Source organism: Oncorhynchus kisutch, linkage group LG22 (assembly GCF_002021735.2).
Source record: "Oncorhynchus kisutch isolate 150728-3 linkage group LG22, Okis_V2, whole genome shotgun sequence".
Lineage (NCBI taxonomy): Eukaryota > Metazoa > Chordata > Actinopteri > Salmoniformes > Salmonidae > Oncorhynchus > Oncorhynchus kisutch.
Genome location: NC_034195.2, coordinates 41,890,679 through 41,908,095, shown reverse-complemented (window position 1 = coordinate 41,908,095; position 17,417 = coordinate 41,890,679). Strand labels below are relative to the sequence as shown.

General features: G+C 42.3%; 1 protein-coding gene across 4 annotated transcripts in view; it reads left to right on the top strand.

The window, feature by feature from the left end:
- Nucleotides 1–17,417, top strand: part of mical2b (microtubule associated monooxygenase, calponin and LIM domain containing 2b) — an 88,986-nt gene that overhangs the window by 6,473 nt on the left and 65,096 nt on the right. For all 4 annotated transcript variants that reach the window (XR_004204835.1, XM_031801640.1, XM_031801639.1 and 1 more), the window contains exons 2-4: nt 8,847–9,195; nt 15,177–15,384; nt 16,314–16,430. Coding sequence is in view for 3 of the 4 variants with exons in the window: in XM_031801640.1 (XP_031657500.1) it covers nt 8,932–9,195; nt 15,177–15,384; nt 16,314–16,430 (589 nt within the window). In the remaining variant the exon portion in view is untranslated. The remainder of the gene's footprint in view (nt 1–8,846; nt 9,196–15,176; nt 15,385–16,313; nt 16,431–17,417) is intronic.

Below are 17,417 nucleotides of genomic sequence, written 5' to 3'. Positions count from 1 at the left end.
CCACGGAAGTAGAATGTCCTATGAGCTCTAGACTGTATTATGAAATTCCCATTGCCTGTACTGTAAAGAGATCGGTTTAAACAGGTTGTAGTGGTCTAGGGAGAAGTCTCTTTGCTTGGTGCTCAGAGCCAGTGAGCCATGTCTTTTGAAGTGTTTTTCCCGAGGTGTTCCTGGCTCAGTCTCTGGCCAGGCACTTGTCGGCTCTTCTTTGGTAGATAAAAATGAAACAATTTCATAGACTTTACTGAGTTACAGTTCATATAAGGAAATCAGTCATTTGAAATAAATTCATTAGGCCCTAATCTACAGATTTAACACAACGGAATACAGATATGCATCTTGGTCAGAGATACCTTTTCAAAAAAAAAAAGTATCAGGAAACCAGCCCGTATCTGGTGTGAACACTTCTTCTCATGCAGCTCGACACATCTCCTTCGCATAGTGTTGATCAGGCTGTTGATTGTGGAATGTTGTCCCACTCCTCTTCAATAGCTGTGCAAAGTTGCTGGATATTGGCGGGAACTGGAACTCTGTCGATCCAGAGCATCCCAAACATGTTCAATAGGTCTGAGTATGCAGGCCATGGAATAACTGGGACATTTTCAGCTTCCTGGAATTGTGTACAGATCCTTGTGACATGGGCCGTGCATTATGCGGAAACATGAGGTGATGGCAGCGGATAAATGGCACGACAATGGGCCTCAGGATCTCCTCATGGTATCTCTGTGCATTCAAATTAAAATGCAATGGTGTTCATTGTCCATAGCTTAAGCCAGCCCATACCATAACCCCACCGCCGCCATGGGGCACTCTGTTCACAACATTGACATCAGCAAACCGGTCGCCCACACAACGCCATACGTGGTCTGCGGTTGTGTGGCCGGTTGGATGTACTGCCAAATTCTCTAAATCGACGTTGAAAGTGGCGTATGGTAGAGAAATTCTGGCAACAGCTCTGGTGGACATTCCTGCAGTCAGCATATCAATTAAACACTCCCTCAACTTGAGACATTGACACAACCACACATTTAAAAGTGGCTTTTTTTCCACTGCATAAGGTGCACCTGTGTAATGATCATGCTGTTTAATCAGATTCTTGATATGCCACACCTGTCAGGTGAATGGATTATCTCTTGCAAAGGAGAAATGCTCACTAACGGATGTAAATACATTTTGTGCGTATAAAACATTTCTGCTATTTTCTTAATTTTTAAATTTCAGCTCATGAAACATGGGACCAACAGTTTACATGCGTTTTAAAAAATGTTTTTTTAGATATTTTTGTTCAATGTGTGTGCCATTTTAGTCATGCGCGCATACATTTTAAGTAAGGGTTGTCCTGGGAATCAAACCCATTATCCTGCCTTGTGAGCACCATGCTCTAGCTACAGAGGAGAGAGGACCACCTCATTTTGATTCCTGTCTCACTGAGATGGCATGACTTTCCTTCTCTCACACTCCCAGTCTACTACTACCAGTCTACTACCACAGTACTGTCAGCTGGTCTGAACTAATAAAAAGCTTACTTCTATATTAAACTCATTTTTCACTACAACTGTATGCAAATGCTCAAACTGATTTTTTAAAATCTGAAATATTTAGCATTGTCAATGGCCTTGTATCTAACGTCCAGTTTAAAAAAAGTATTTGTTTGAGGTAATGTCATACAGTATATGAAATGTTCTTTTGTGGGTTAACCTACATCGTCAGAATAACAAACCTTTATCAGTGATCAAACACACTTCCTTAAAAGGTCTCTTAAGCAAGAGCATATGTTGAAATTTACAGCCTTACTTTTTATCATATGCTGACAGAGGATATATGAACAGAACACTTTCCTTGTTCCAAATTGCCCTGGCTACTCCAACTCTCAGCTGAGGTAAAGGATGATAACAGATTTGAAAAGCAGGATAATTTTTAACGTTAAGTTATAGCCTGGCTGTTGCAAAAACCAACCCCTAGCTAGCTGCTGTAACCAATAACCATGTCTTGTCTGCTTTGACAGACATTATACTCCTTGGTTAGCTCTACCTGTATACCAGTGGAGGCTACGGACGGGAGGAAAGCTCATAGTAATGGCTGGAAGGGAGTCAATGGAATGGTATCAACCACATGTTTGACTCGATTGACTCTTCCAGTCATTTATTATGAGCTGTCCTCCCCTCAGCAGCCCCCACTGCTGTATGCTCTGTCCTTACCTCAGGCTATGTCCAGGTAACCTACAGTGCCTTCAGAGTATTCATACCCATTGACTTATAATAGATTTTGTGTTATAGCATGAATTAAAAACAGTTGTCACCCTTCTACACAATACCATATAATGACAAAGAACATGTTTTTAGACAATTTTGCAAATAAATTAAATACAGATCTCATTTACATAAGTATTCACACCCCTGACTCAATACATGTTAGCTGTAATTGCTGCCAATGTTATTTCTGGGTAAGTCTGTTAAGAGCTTTCCACCCCTGGATTGTGCAATGTTTGTCCATTTTTAAAACATATATATTTTGAAGTTCTTCAAGTTAGTTCTTGATCATAGATAGACAGCCGTTTTCAAGTCTTGCCATAGATTTTCAAGCCGATTTAATTCAAAAGTGACTAGGCCACTCAAGTGTATATTTGGTCTTGTATTTTAGGTTATTGTCCTGCTGAGAGGTGAATTTGTCTCCCAGTGTCTGGAAAGTAGACTGAACCAGGTTTTCCTCTATCTAGATCTTGCCTGTGCTTTGCTCTTCTGTTTTTATTTGTATCCTGAACTCCCTCGTCCTTGCCGATTTACAGGCAAATTCATAACATATTGGATTTGGCCCAAACATAACACCTTTTGTATTCAGGACATAAAACTAATTTCTTTGCCAGATTGTTTTGAAGATTTACTTTATCTTATTGCAAAATTGATATATGTTTTGTAATATTTGTATTCTGTACAGGCCTTTTCATTCTGTAATTTAGGTTAGTATTGTGGAGTAACTACAATGTTGTTGACCTGTCCGTCAGTTTTCTCCTATCACAGCCATTAAAACTGCCACAGGATTGGTGGGTCCCCTTTGGGATGGTTGAGCTAACGTAGGCTAATGCGATTTAGCATGAGGTTGTAAGTAACAAGAACATTTCCCGGGACGTAGACATATCTGATATTGGCAGAATGCTTAAATTCTTGTTAATCTAACTGCACTGTCCAATTTACAGTGAAATAAAACCATGCTATTGTTTGAGGAGAGTGCTCAGTTATGAACTTAAAGTTATTAGTAAACCAATTAGGCACATTTGGGCAGTCTTTATACAACATTTTGAACAGAAATGGTTCATTGGATCAGTTTTAAAACTGCACATACACTGCTGACATCTAGTGGCCAAAATTGCGCCTGGCCTAAAACAATACATTATGGCTCTTTTGTGTTTTCAAAGATGATGGTACAAAAAAGTGTTTTGTATTATCTTTTATCAGATCTAATGTGTTATATTCTCCTACATTAATTTCACATTTCCATAAACTTAAGATGGCACCGGAGAAGGGAGACGTTTTACGTGCCCCCACTCGATTGTGTTCTTTTGTAGTTTCTTCCACGTAGGTCATCGATTTTTATTGTCCAAAGATTGCACATTTGCTAGCAGAATGGAAGGAAGTGGGGGTTTATGCGTTCGCCTATGAATTCTCAGAAGCCAGCCCACCCTCTGTCCCCTTTTAATCCACCTCTTCACGCAAATCATGGGGATCTGGGCCTGTTCCTGAGAAAGCAGTATATCTTTTTTTGTCAGACTGGATTCTGCCAGTCTGTGGTGAGTAATCAGTCCTTATGTCCAGAAGTTATTTTCGGTCATAAGAGACGGTAGCGGCAACATTATGTACAAAAATAAGTAAATAAACCAATCAACTGGGCATTCAAAACTGTAAAAACGTATGCTTCACAGAGTCGTGTCTGAATGACGACACGATCAACACTGTATCGGCAGGATAGAACAGCGACGTCTGGTAAGACGAGGGGCGGCGGACTGTCTTTTTGTAAATTACAGCTGGTGCACGATATCTAAGGAAGTCTCGCGCAATTGTATCTCATGAGAAACTGTAGACCACACTACCTACCTAGAGAATTATATCTGTATTTTTCGTAGCTGTTTACATACCACCACAGTCAGAGGCTGGCACTACGACAGCATTGAATGAGCTGTATTCCGCCATACGCAAACAGGAAAACGCTCATCCAGAGGCGGCGCTCGTAGTAGCCAGGGACTCTGGACCACCTTTACTCCACACACAGAGACTCATACAAAGCTCGCACTCCATTTGGCAAATCTGGCCATAATTCTATCCTCCTGATTCCTGCTTACAAGCTAAAAATTAAAGCAGAAAGCACCAGTGACTTGATCAATAAAAAAAGTGGTCAGATGAAGCAGATCCTAAGCTACAGGACTGTTTTGTTAGCACAGAAGGAATATGTTCCGGGATTCCTCCGATGCTATGCCCTCCGAACCATCAGACAGTAGAAGCGTCAGTACAGGACTAAGATCAAATAATGTGTGGCAGGACTTGCAAACCATTAGACTACATAGGGATCACAGCCGAGAGCTGCCCAGTGACACGGGCCTTCCCAGACGAGCTAAACTACTTCTTTGCTCGCTTCGAGGCAAATAACACTGAAACATGCATGAGAGCACCAGCAGTTCCGGACAACTGTGTGATCACGCTCTCTGCGGGGCCAGACAGATTACCAGGACGTGTGCTCCGGGCATGTGCTGACCAACTGGCAGTTGTCTTCACTGACATTTTCAACATGTCCCTGATTGAGTCTGTAATACCAACATCTTTCAAGCAGACCACCATAGTCCCTGTGCCCAAGAACACTAAGGCAACCTGCCTAAATGAACACAGACCCGTAGCACTCGCATGTGAAGTGCTTTGAAAGGTTGGTAGTGGCTCACATCAACACAATTATCACAAACACTAGACCCACTCCAATTTGCATACCGCCCAAACAGATCCATAGATGATGCAATCTCTATTGCACTCTACACTGCCCTTTCCCACCTAGGCAAAAGGAACACCTTTGTGAGAATGCTATTCATTGACTTCAGCTCAGCGTTCAACACCATAGTACCCTCAAAGCTCATCACTAAGCTGTGTACCCTGGGACAAAACACCTCCCTCTGCAACTGGATCCTGGACTTCCTAACGGGCTGCCCCCGGGTGGTAAGGTAGGTAACAACACATCCGCCACGCTGATCCTCAACCAGGGGGCCTCAGGTGCGTGCTAAGTCCCCTCCTGTACTCCATATTCACTCATGACTGCACAACACCATAATCAAGTTTGCCGATGACACAACAGTGGTAGGCCTGATCAACGATGAGACAGCCTATAAGGAGCAGGTCAGAGACCTGGCCGTGTGGTGCCAGGACAACAACCTCTCCCTCGACGTGATCAAGACAAAGGAGATGATTGTGGACTACAGGAAAAAGAGGGCCGAGCATGCCCCCATTCTTATCGACAAGGCTGCAGTGGAGTAGGTTGTGCTTCAAGTTATTGGTGTCCACATCACCAACAAACTAACATGGTCCAAACACCAAGACAGTCGTGAAGCAGGTACGACAAAACCTATTCCCCCTCAGGAGACTGAAAAGATTTGGCATGGATCCTTAGATCCTCAAAAGGTTCTACAGCTGCACTATCGAGAGCTGGTTGCATCACTGCCTGGTATGGCAACCGCTCGGCCTCTAACCGCAAGGCACTACAGAGGGTAGTGCGTACGGCCCAGTGCATCACAGGGGCCAAGCTTCCTGCCATCCAGGACCTCGTATACCATGCGGTGTCAGAGGAAGGCCCTAAAAATTGTCACACTCCAGCCACCCTAGTCATAGATTGTTCTCTCTGCTACCACATGGCAAGCGTTACCGGAGCGCATATCCTATATGCATGTCCTTGCTTCAGGTCCAGAGCTACAGGCGGTTAGATTTGGGTATGTCATTTTAGGTGAAAATTTGAAAATGGTCCGATCCTTGAGGTTAACTCTAACTTTTTTTTGAAGTCACCATGGGCCTCATGGTGAGATCCCTGCGTGGTTTCCATCCTCTCCCCCAACTGGGTTAAGAAGGACGCCTGTATCTTTGTAGTGACTCAGTGTATTGATACACCATCCATAGTGTAATTAATAACTTCACCATGCTCAAAGGGATATTCAGTGTCTGCTTTTCTATACCCATATATCAATATGTGACCTTTGCAAGGCATTGGAAAACCTACCTGGTCTTTGTGGTTGAATCTGCTCGATTTGGGGTCCTTACAATTACCTGTATGTGTGGGAAACAGAGATGAGGTAGTTATAAAAAATAAAATAAAAACATGTTAAGCACTATTGCGCGCACACAGTGAGTCCATGCAACTTATTTTGTGTCACTGGCCTACACAGAATAACACCATCTCAATTTAATCCATTTTAAATTAGGTAACCCAGCAAAATATGGAAAAAGTCAAGAGGTGTGATTACTTTCTGAAGGTACTATACATGGACACAGCCGCTAACATGGTTGTTGTGTACCTAGCTGTTGGCTTTTGATTCTAGGTGATGAGAAATGTGTTTTTTCCCCCCCCCCAACAAACTCATGTCTTGTTCTAGTTTTTTCTACTCTACTTAAAACTGTTTCTACAAATAGAGGCAGATTGTGAGTGCGATATAAGGCCAGACTCTCCCTGTGCAATTTCCCACAGTGCTTCAACCGGTTAAATATAGATTAAGCCGTGAACTATCCCATACCACACTGACTCCCTGGAATTGTTTGTGATACTGTGTGTATGCAACCCCCCCAGAGGAGGCGAAGTTGAAATGTGAGAATTCCCAATCAAGCCTTGTAGTTAGATTTTATTTCTCTTTTGACTGAGCTAAAACGTCCCATGAGTGGTTCACTCCGGACAGAGAGAAGAGCAGTGTAGCTTGGAGAAGAGCACATCTGAATTTCAGTTCCAGAGCCTTTGCTAGATGAGATGTTGCGATCTGCCAAACATGATTTGGTGTGAGAGATGTGACACCAACTCTGGTCCACTAAAAGCGGTGGGGAGAAGAGCCCAGACTTCTCACTTGTTCGGGTTGCGCGCTCCTGCAGTCTGCACATAGCCGTTCAACTGATCCAAATATCAAAGGGCATCATGTTTCAGACCTCATGGAAACTGCAGTCTCCCCTACTTTAGAACTTTGATGATTCCTTTAACACATCCAGGTTTACATTTCAATTGACATGACAGGCAGAGTCATTGAGCGAACGTATTAAACATCGAATAACAACATTGATTACCTTGGATACATCATGAGCACATGCTCCTACAATATGCTGCTTGAAATTGGTGGTATGCTTACTTGAAGAGGATGAATTACTGAATGATGACTAGTTGAATGGCATAGCTTGTTCTGTTATTTGGGCAGGTAATGGGAGAGACTGCAGACGGAGGCAATGAAATGTGTGTACACTAACATTCAACAGTTTGGGATCACTTAGAAATGTCCTTGTTTTGAAAAACTTTTTTTTCTTGTTCTTTAAAATAACATCAAATTGATCATAAATACAGTGTAGATATTGTTAATGTTGTAAATGACTTGTAGCTGGAAAGGGCTGATTTCTTATTTTATTTTATGGAATATCTACACTAGGCGTACAGAGGCCCATTATCAGCAACCATCAAATCTGTGTTTCAATGGCACGTTGTGTTAGCTAATCCAAGTTTATCATTTTAAGTCTAATTGTTCATTAGAAATCCCTTTTGTAATCATGTTAGCACAGCTGAAAACTGTTTTCTTGATTAAAGAAGCAATAAAACTGGCCTTTAAACTAGTTGAGTATCCCGAGCATCAATGGGTTCGATTACAGGCTCAAAATGGCCAGAAACAAAGTACTTTCTTCTGGAATTCGTCAGTCTGTTCTTGTTCTGAGAAATTAAGGCTATTCCATGTGACAAACTGAAGATCTCGTACAACGCTGTGAACTACTCCCTTCACAGAACAGAGCAAACTGGCTCTAACCAGAATAGAAAGAGTGGGAGGCCCCGGTGCACAACTGAGTAAGAGGACAAGTACATTAGTGTCTAGTTTGAGAAACGGATGCCTCAAGTCCTCAACTGGCAGCTTCATTAAATTGTACCTGCAAAACACCCATCTCAATGTCAACAGTGACGAGGCGATTCCGGGATACTGGCCTTCTAGGCAGAGTTGCAAAGAAAAAGCCATATCTAAGACTGGCCAATAAAAATAAAAGATTAAGATGGGCCAAAGAACAGACACTGGAAAGAGGAACTCTGGCTAGAAGGCCAGCATCCCGGAGTTGCCTGTTGATGTTGGGACTGGTATTTTGTGGGTACTATTTAATGAAGCTGCCAGTTGAGGACTTGTGAGGTGCCTGTTTAATGGGCCTTGTCATGACCGCTCTGAAACATCTCCAGCTATGCAAATTAAGGATATTTATGATGTTTTATGCAACAGCATCCTCCATGATTTTAAACAGGATGTACTATTTCAACTTCTGTTTCGCTGTGACTGGTCAGTGGAAATGTGGGTTCACACTGAGAATCTTAATATGAAGGAGTGCAGGGTGTATTGTGTCTTGAGAACATGCTAGAGATATTACATACATTTTAATGTGACATCTTGTTTATTGTTTTTAAATGTCCAGTAACATAATCAAGATACAGGGTGCAAATGATTCTTGTGCTTTGTCATGTTTTTATTAAGCGTGCTATTAATTACCATGTAACATTATTACTGGGGAGACCATATCACAGAGCAAATGTCTAGATTACTTTTGTCGAGTGTCTTGAGTGTGGAGTGAAGCTGTAATAAAATCAAATGCCATTTTCCTTTCCAGAACCCGCTGAGATGGCAGTTGTCATAGTCTAACTAAGCCTGTCAGGGCTGGTGAGGGACTGCCCAGACAGTCTCCAAAACGGAAGATGTGTGAAACAGAGGATGAGAGGAGTGCTCAGGCCAGGCAGCTCTTTGAGAACTTTGTCCAGGCGTCCACATGTAAGGGCACTATGCAGGCCTTTAGTATCTTATGCAGGCAGATGGATCTGGACCCGCTGGACTACAGGAACTTCTACAGCAACCTCAAAGCCACGGTCACCAACTGGAAGGCCAAGGCCCTCTGGACCAAACTGGACAAGAGAGCCGGCCACAAGGAGTACAAGAAAGCCCAAGCCTGTGAGGGCACAAGGGTAAGAAATCACCCAAGCTTTTACACAGTGGAGGCTGCTGAGGGGAGGATGCCTCCTAATAATGTCTGGAATGGTACAATGGAATGGTATTCCGCTCCAGGCATTACCACGAGCCCGTCCTTCCCAATTAAGGTACCACCAACCTGTGCTTTCACAGTAACGCTGACTTAGGCGCCGCTCCAGAATCTCCCATACGTGTTCAATTGTGGGTAGGGGTAAAAGTGACTAAGCAATCAGGATATACTGTATGATAAACAGTAGCAGCAGCGTGCGTGCATGTGTGCGGTGTCAATATTTGTATGTTGGATTGTCAGTGTAGAGTCTAGTGAGTGTGCAAGGGAGTCAGTGCAAAACAATTAAAATAAATAGTGGGTCAATGTAAATGAGTGCATAGCCATGGTAGCCAAAATAATGGCCTGCCCAGCATTTTTATACATAAGCATGATGAGATGTTATTTGTGTAATTAACATCGGCACCACCGCTGTGTGGAAGCAGCTGATTTCAGTATAATTTGTTTCCCTCATGTACTCAAGTGTTTCCATTATTTTGGCAGTTACTTGTCGAAGCCTAAAATGAATTAACCCTATATTTGCCTTTGGACAGACCTTCCACATTGAGATTGAATACATAATATTCTCCATGCTAATGTCCCATATCTGCATAAGGAATGATGATTCATAGCTGGTTGGTTTTGATTTATAACTTCCCTGTGTCAGATGTAGCGAAGAGTCTGGTCACAGTCTGTGAAGGAATAGGCTACTTTTTGTCTAATTCTTTACTACTCTGAGCCAGACTACAGTTTTTATTTTAATGAAATTGAAGCCCTGTGACATCAATTCACATCCACTCAACTCTTAATAGTTTACAACTTGAAAGTTAAGTTCTTACTTATAAAATGTTGGTCAAAAATGTGTATTTGTAATGATTCCTTATTAGTTCCTGCCAAGGCAGCAGCTACTCTTCCTGGGGTCCAGCAAAATTAAGGCAGTTATGCAAAAGAGGTTAAGGTACTATTTACAGTATGTTAAAGTACTAGTTGTACAGTAGGTTCATAATGTGACTTATATTTCATGGTAATGTTATGCTGCACGACAGACTGTTGCTGTGTATTTCTTATACTGTTTTGAGATGATATCCCTATACACCCAGCTGGTAGCCGCTTCTTATTGGAGCAGTGTGGAGAACAGCTACACTGCACACGTCCACAGGATCATGTCAAACAAGGAAAGCATGATTAACCTCCTCACATATGAAACAAATTCTTTGAAAGTGCAAAATCAGCAAATCCATTACGACACAATGGAGTTGATAATGCAGGCTGTTTTAAAAATATAATTTCTGCCCATTTTAGGTGTACGTGTTCTTGAATGTTTAGCGTAGTGTTTGAATGACTTAATTCTCAGAGGAAAATATTAGAGGTCCTAAGGGAAGGATGCTGGAGTTAGATGGGCCTAGATGACAGTGAGACTCTGGTTGGTGCTTGTCTGATAGTCTACAGTCGTGGCCAAAAGTTTTGAGAATGACACAAATATAAATTTTCAGTCTGTATGATGGCAATTTGCATATACTCCAGAATGTTATGAAGAGTGATCAGATGAATTGCAATTAATTGACAAGTCCCTCTTTGCCATGCAGATGAACTGAATCACAAAAAAAACATTTCCACTGCATTTCAGCCCTGCCACAAAAGGACCAGCTGACATGTCAGTGATTCTCTCGTTAACACAGGTGTGAGTGTTGACGAGGCTGGAGATCCCTATCATGCTGATTTTGAGTTTGAATGACAAACTGTAAGCTTCAAAAGGAGGCTGGTGCTTGGAATCATTGCTCTTCCTCTGTCAACCATTGTTACCTGCAAGGAAACATGTGCCGTCATCATTGCTTTGCACAAAAAGTGCTTCACAGGCAAGGATATTGCTGCCAGTAAGATTGCACCTAAATAAACCATTTATCAGATCATCAAGAACTTCAAGGAGAGAGGTTCAATTGTTGTGAAGAAGGCTTCAGGGCGCCCAAGAAAGTCCAGCAAGCACCAGGACCGTCTCCTAAAGTTGATTCAGCTGCGGGATCGGGGCACCACCAGTACAGAGCTTGCTCAGGAATGGCAGCATGCAGGTGAGTGCATCTAAATGCACAATGAGGCGAAGACTTTTGGAGGATGGCCTGGTGTCAAGAAGGGCAGCAAAGAAGCCACTTCTCTCCAGGAAAAACATCAGGGACAGACTGATATTCTGCAAAAGGTACAGGGATTGGACTGCTGAGGACTGGGGTAAAGTCATTTTCTCTGAATCCCCCTTCTGATTGTTTGGGGCATCTGGAAAAAAGCTTGTCTGGAGAAGACAAGGTGAGCGCTACCATCAGTCCTGTGGAATGCCAACAGTAAAGCATCCTGAGACCATTCATGTGTGGGGTTGCTTCTCAGCCAAGGGAGTGGGCTCACTCACAATTTTGCCTAAGAACACAGCCATGAATAAAGAATGGTACCAACACATCCTATAAGAGCAACTTCTCCCAACCATCCAGGAACCATTTGGTGACGAACAATGCCTTTTCCAGCATGATGGAGCACCTTGCCATAAGGTAAAAGTTATAACTAAGTGGCTCGGGGAACAAAACATCGATATTATGGGTCCATGGCCAGGATACTCCCCAGACCTTAATCCCATTGAGAACAAATTCCATGGACAACTATTTTCTTGCCTCCCATTTTTAAGTGGGATTATGTTTTTTGTTTTACATTGCTGTAGTGACTGGAATAGTTTTGGTTCTTATGCCTGCTTGTTTATGTACCAAATTTAGATTTGCATATCCTATTCATTTAGAATGGTTCACACCCGAGTGGCGCAACGGTCTAAGGTACTGCATCTCAGTGCTTGAGGTGTAACTAAAGTACAGTACCAGTCAAGTTTGGACACCTACTCATTCAAGGGTTTTCCTTTATTTTCTACAAGGTAGAAGAATAGTGAAGATATCAAAACTATGAAATAACACATATGAAATCATGTAGTAACCAAGAAAGTGTTAAACCAATCGATATGTGTTATATTTGAGATTCTTCAAAGTATTCACCCTTTGCCTTGATGACAGCTTTGTGCACTCTTGGCATTCTCTCAACCAGCTTCATGAGGAATGTTTTCCAACCGTCTTGAAGGAGTTCCCACATATGCTGACCACTTGTTTGCTGCTTTTCCTTCACTCTGCGATCCCACTCATCCCAAACAATCTCAGTTGGGTGATTGTGGAGGCCAGGTCATCTGATGCAGCACTCCATCGCTCTCCTTGGTCAAATAGCCCTTACACAGCCTAGAGGTGTGTTGGGTCATTGTCCTGTTGACAACAAAGATTATAGTCCCACTATGGGCGAACCAGATGGGATAGCATATTGCTGCAGAATGCTGTGGTAGCCATGCTGGTTAAGTGTGCCTTGAATTCTAAATAAATCAGTGAGTCAACAGCAAAGCACCATCACACCTCCATGCTACACGGTGGGAACCACACATGCAGAGATCATCCGTTCACCTACTCTGCGTCTCAGACTCAGCGGTTGGAACAAAATCTAAAATTTAGAATCCCGAGAAAGGACAGATTTCCACCGGTCTAATGTCCATTGCTCGTGTTTCTTGGCTCAAGCAAGTCTCTTCTTATTGGTGTCCTTTAGTAGAGGTTTATTTGCAGCAATTCCACCATAAGGCCTGATTCATGGTCTCCTCTGAACAGTTGATGTCTGTTACTTGAACTCTGCTGCCCAAATAAATGTGTCATTCTGAGGTGCAGTTAATTCTAATGAACTTATCCGTTGTAGCAGAGGAAACTTTCTTTCCTGTGGCGGTCCTCGTGAGAGCCAGTTTCATCATAGCACTTGTTGGTTTTTGCACTTTCAAAGTTCTTGACATTTTCCGTATTGACTGACCTTCACGTCTTAAAGTAATGATGGACAGTCCTTTCTCTTTGCTTATTTGAGCATAATAGGGCTAACTTCTGTATACCCCCCTACCTTTTCACAACACAACTGATTGGCTCAAACGCATTAAGAAAAATACATTCCACAAAAGGTACTTTTAACAAGGAACACCTGTTTAATTGAAATGCATTCCAAGTGACTACCTCATGAAGCTGGTTGAGAGAGTGCAATGGGTGGCTCCTAGTGAGAATCTCAAACGTAAAATATATTTTAGTTAACATTTTTTTTTTGTTTAGTACATGATTCCATATGTAATTTCATAGTTTTGTCTTCACTATTATTCTACAATATAGTAAAAATAAAGAACCCCAGTATTAAGGGATCTTGGATTTCACGTGTGCCCAGGGACCCATGAACCAATCAGGGTTGGGTTTTGTGTCTGAAAGTGATGAAATATCACCATATGTTTACATTGTACAGATGTTAACAAAACATGTTCATTATGAAACTAGGCCTGGTCTTTTGTGAAATCCCTCATCTGGGCATCGTGTCTGAACCTGAATGGCACTGGATACACCTCTGTATGGAAGCACCAGTTTCTCACAGCTGCAGTATAGACAAAATAGACTTCTAAGTAAACAAGGAAACTTGTATTTTGCCAGACCTTTAAACACTGCTGTCTCATGTGGGTAAACACCTGAGTATTGGCCCTGCCAGACGTGCAGGACTTAACTCATCATCCTTATTGTTGTGTCCAGTAAAAGTGACACCATCGTCCCCCCCCCCCCCCCCCTTGACCTCTTATGGTGCTGTGTGTAGGGTTCATGACAAGCTCTGGAAACGGTACACAACAACGTGAGCGCTGACTCGAGCATTCTCTAAGAATAGCCCAAAACCCACAGCTCCACACAGAGCCAAATAACACTATTGTTTCCATATCCCAGTGACAATCATTCACCTTATACAGAGCCACATTAGGACCAATTAATTCCTTTCATTCCAACAGTTCATTGTCACCTTTGTTTGGTCTAAATGGGCTTTAATTCTGTTGAATACTATGCATGCTGAGATTTTGCAAGCTGTGTAGTTGAAATACCACATGTCAAGTCTCTAGTAATAACAACCTCATGAATTGCACGTGAGGACTTAGTTTGACTGGAATCAGCTGACCCCTTTCAGCAACGCTGGTTGTCTGGTGAGACAAAGTAGACATCCATGCACCATGTCCAAGTGCGGTCAGTCAAACCCACCACACTCTGGCCCGGACTGGCCTAGTAACCTTCAAATACCTGACACTCAGATGTTTGAGTCACAACCAATACAACTCTAAACACACATTGTGGTTTGTGGTGTCATTCTGTTACCAAACTTTTGAATCTTCAAGAACAGTGAAGTAAATGTGATTTGTAATATTTCCTGTGGAATTTGTTAGTCGTCCTTGTGCATAGTGTTATGGTCTATTTAACTTTGCAATCATTGGTTTTTGTTTTTGCGTACTCCGATTTTTTCACTTTAATGTATCCGCATCCTTCTGTTACCGTGGAGTTGCCCACATGACAAGCCTACAACTACGGCAGAGGATAAGGTCATCTCAATGCTCTGTCATGCCTTCAGAGGGCAGTGGATCACGCCAGTGAAATGACTGAAGTGGTTCTGTTTTATTGTAGAATATGAAACCTGATTCATAACTGGGACCTATATGCTGTATTGGTATGTTCTCCTTATGAGGCCTTGTTTTAATCTTTTGATGTTTAATATCAGAGGTTGCAATACAATAGAACTAATGTTGAGGTTTTATGTAGCTAATAGCATTTTCTGTAATCTCACCTAATTTCACCTCCTGCAACAGTTTGTTGATCATGTAGGTTTCTTCCTAGGTTTTGGTGTTTTCTAGGGAGTTTTTTTCCTAGCCACCGTGCTTCTACACCTGCATTGCTTGCTGTTTGGGGTTTTAGGCTGGGTTTCTGTACAGATATCAGCTGTATGTATGAAGGGCTTTATAAATACATTTGATTTGAGATGTTTTTCCTGGTTTTAATTACAGTTTGTATTGTACACTTACGAAGTCTCTCTCTCAAGTGTCTGATCATCGGAGGGGGCCCCTGTGGTCTGCGTACGGCCATTGAGCTGGCTCTGCTGGGGGCCAAGGTGGTGGTGATAGAGAAGAGGGACACCTTCTCCAGGAACAACGTGCTGCATCTGTGGCCCTACACCATCCATGACCTCAGGGGCCTCGGGGCCAAGAAGTTCTACGGCAAATTCTGTGCTGGAGCCATAGACCACATCAGTAAGTATTGTACTGCTAATATCATTCTTCATCTCATAGGAAATGATGTTAAGTAATGTTATTCTTCCTTGTTTTGGTGTTCTGCTGGGGAAAACTGACGGAAGTTGAATGTGGCTGAAAGATTTATCAGATGGTAACATTGTTACATGATCTCTTCCTCACTCACTCCACGTTCTACAGTTGGATTTCTTTTTAAATATATATCTGGCTTGCTCTGCTAAGAAATCTGACGTGCGTGTGTGAGCGTTATCTCCCTGCAACTGCCGTGCCTTAGATAACAACATGCAAAGTGGAGGAGCCCATAAATGCAAATGCTGTGTGTTTCAAAACCACTGCTGAGACAAACTGGCCTTCCCCCCCCCCCCCCCCCCCCCCCCCACGGAAATGTTTCTATAGAGATGTCCATCTTGTTTCTATGAGGCTTATTCTATCCCCATGTATGAGATGCTGCCTTTCCTGACCCTCTGCTTTAGTAACATAGTCCTAAATACTCGCTGATATGGACAATGTTTCTCTGGTTGTGAACTTCAACTTGTGAAGTTGAAAACAAAAGACTTACCAGCTGCTAGCTAGCTACACCTCAGAATGTAGTATCAGTTCACTAACCATTTATCTCGAAGCCTAGCAAGGCCACAGGTTATTAGACTAATTGTGTGTAGTTGGATAAGTGTTGTCAATTCTAAACTGTGGTTCTCGCCTTGAATGCTGATTGGCTAACAGCCGTGGTACATCAGACCGTATACCAAGGGTATGACCAAAAGTTTATTTTTACTGCTCTAATTACATTGGTAACCAAATTTTAATAGCAATAAGGCACCTCAGGCTTGTGGTATATGGCCAATACACCACGGTTTAGCTGTGGTATGTTGGCTATATACCACACCCCCTCTGGTCTTGTTGCTTAAATTATACTTTGTATGTGTCTGAAGGTATTCGCCAGCTCCAGCTCATGCTACTGAAGGTCTCCCTCATTGTGGGGGTGGAGGTCCATGTCAACGTGGAGTTTGTCAAACTGTTGGAGCCACCGGAGAACCAGGAGAATGAAGGTGACTCTTTTGGTTCAGTCAGAAAATACAGCGTTTCCCACCCCTGGAAAGGAACTGGTCATGTTTTTCGTCTTTCTGTCGAACACATTTCAATCCAACACAGTGATATCAGGTCCAGCATCCGTCTGTGAAAGCATGGTTCAGTATTTTAAACCTCCGTGCCATGTTAACATAACCTTGGCAATCAGCACTAGACAGCTAGTGTTTACAACTGTTTGTTTCATGCTTAAATGTTTGTTAGAAATCTGCTTTTTACATTTCTGTTAATTGTTGTTCATATTGAGTTTGTATGGTTAACACTTGCTGATTTTCATTAGTTGACTGCACCAGGTCTTTCTCTCCCTCAAGCCCTGGTACTTGATCAAAATGACATCACACGATGGATTGGCTACTTCTCAATCTTGTGTTCTTGATTTAGAAACACGTGCTCGCATAATTCCATTTAGGAGTAGAGGCTGCCTCTAGGTCTGCAGTGAAGTGCATATGCTTTGTAGGTCAGATTTGCCTAATTTTAGTTGATGCAAAATCAAATTTGTCACATACACATGGTTAGCAATTTTTGTTGAATGACGTGCCATAACGCCTTCTGTATTCTATAAAGGCAGCCATATATCTCAGAGGCATTATTATTACCATGAGCGTGAGGTGACCTGAACTGGGGCCTACATGTGCAGTTGAAATCCTAAGTTTTCATACACTGAGGTTGGAGTCATTAAACCTTGTTTTTTTTAACCACTCCACACTTTTCTTGTTAACAAACTATAGTTTTGGCAAGTCGGTTAGGACACCTACTTTGTGCATGACAAGTAATTTTTCCAACAATTGTTTACAGACAGATTATTTCACTTAATCACAATTCCAGTGGGTCAGAAGTTAACATACACTACATTGACTGTGCTTTTAAAATAAAGGTATTTCAAGGCCTACCTTCAAATCATGGAAAAATCAAATGAAATCAGCCAAGTCCTCAAAGTAAATTGTGGACCA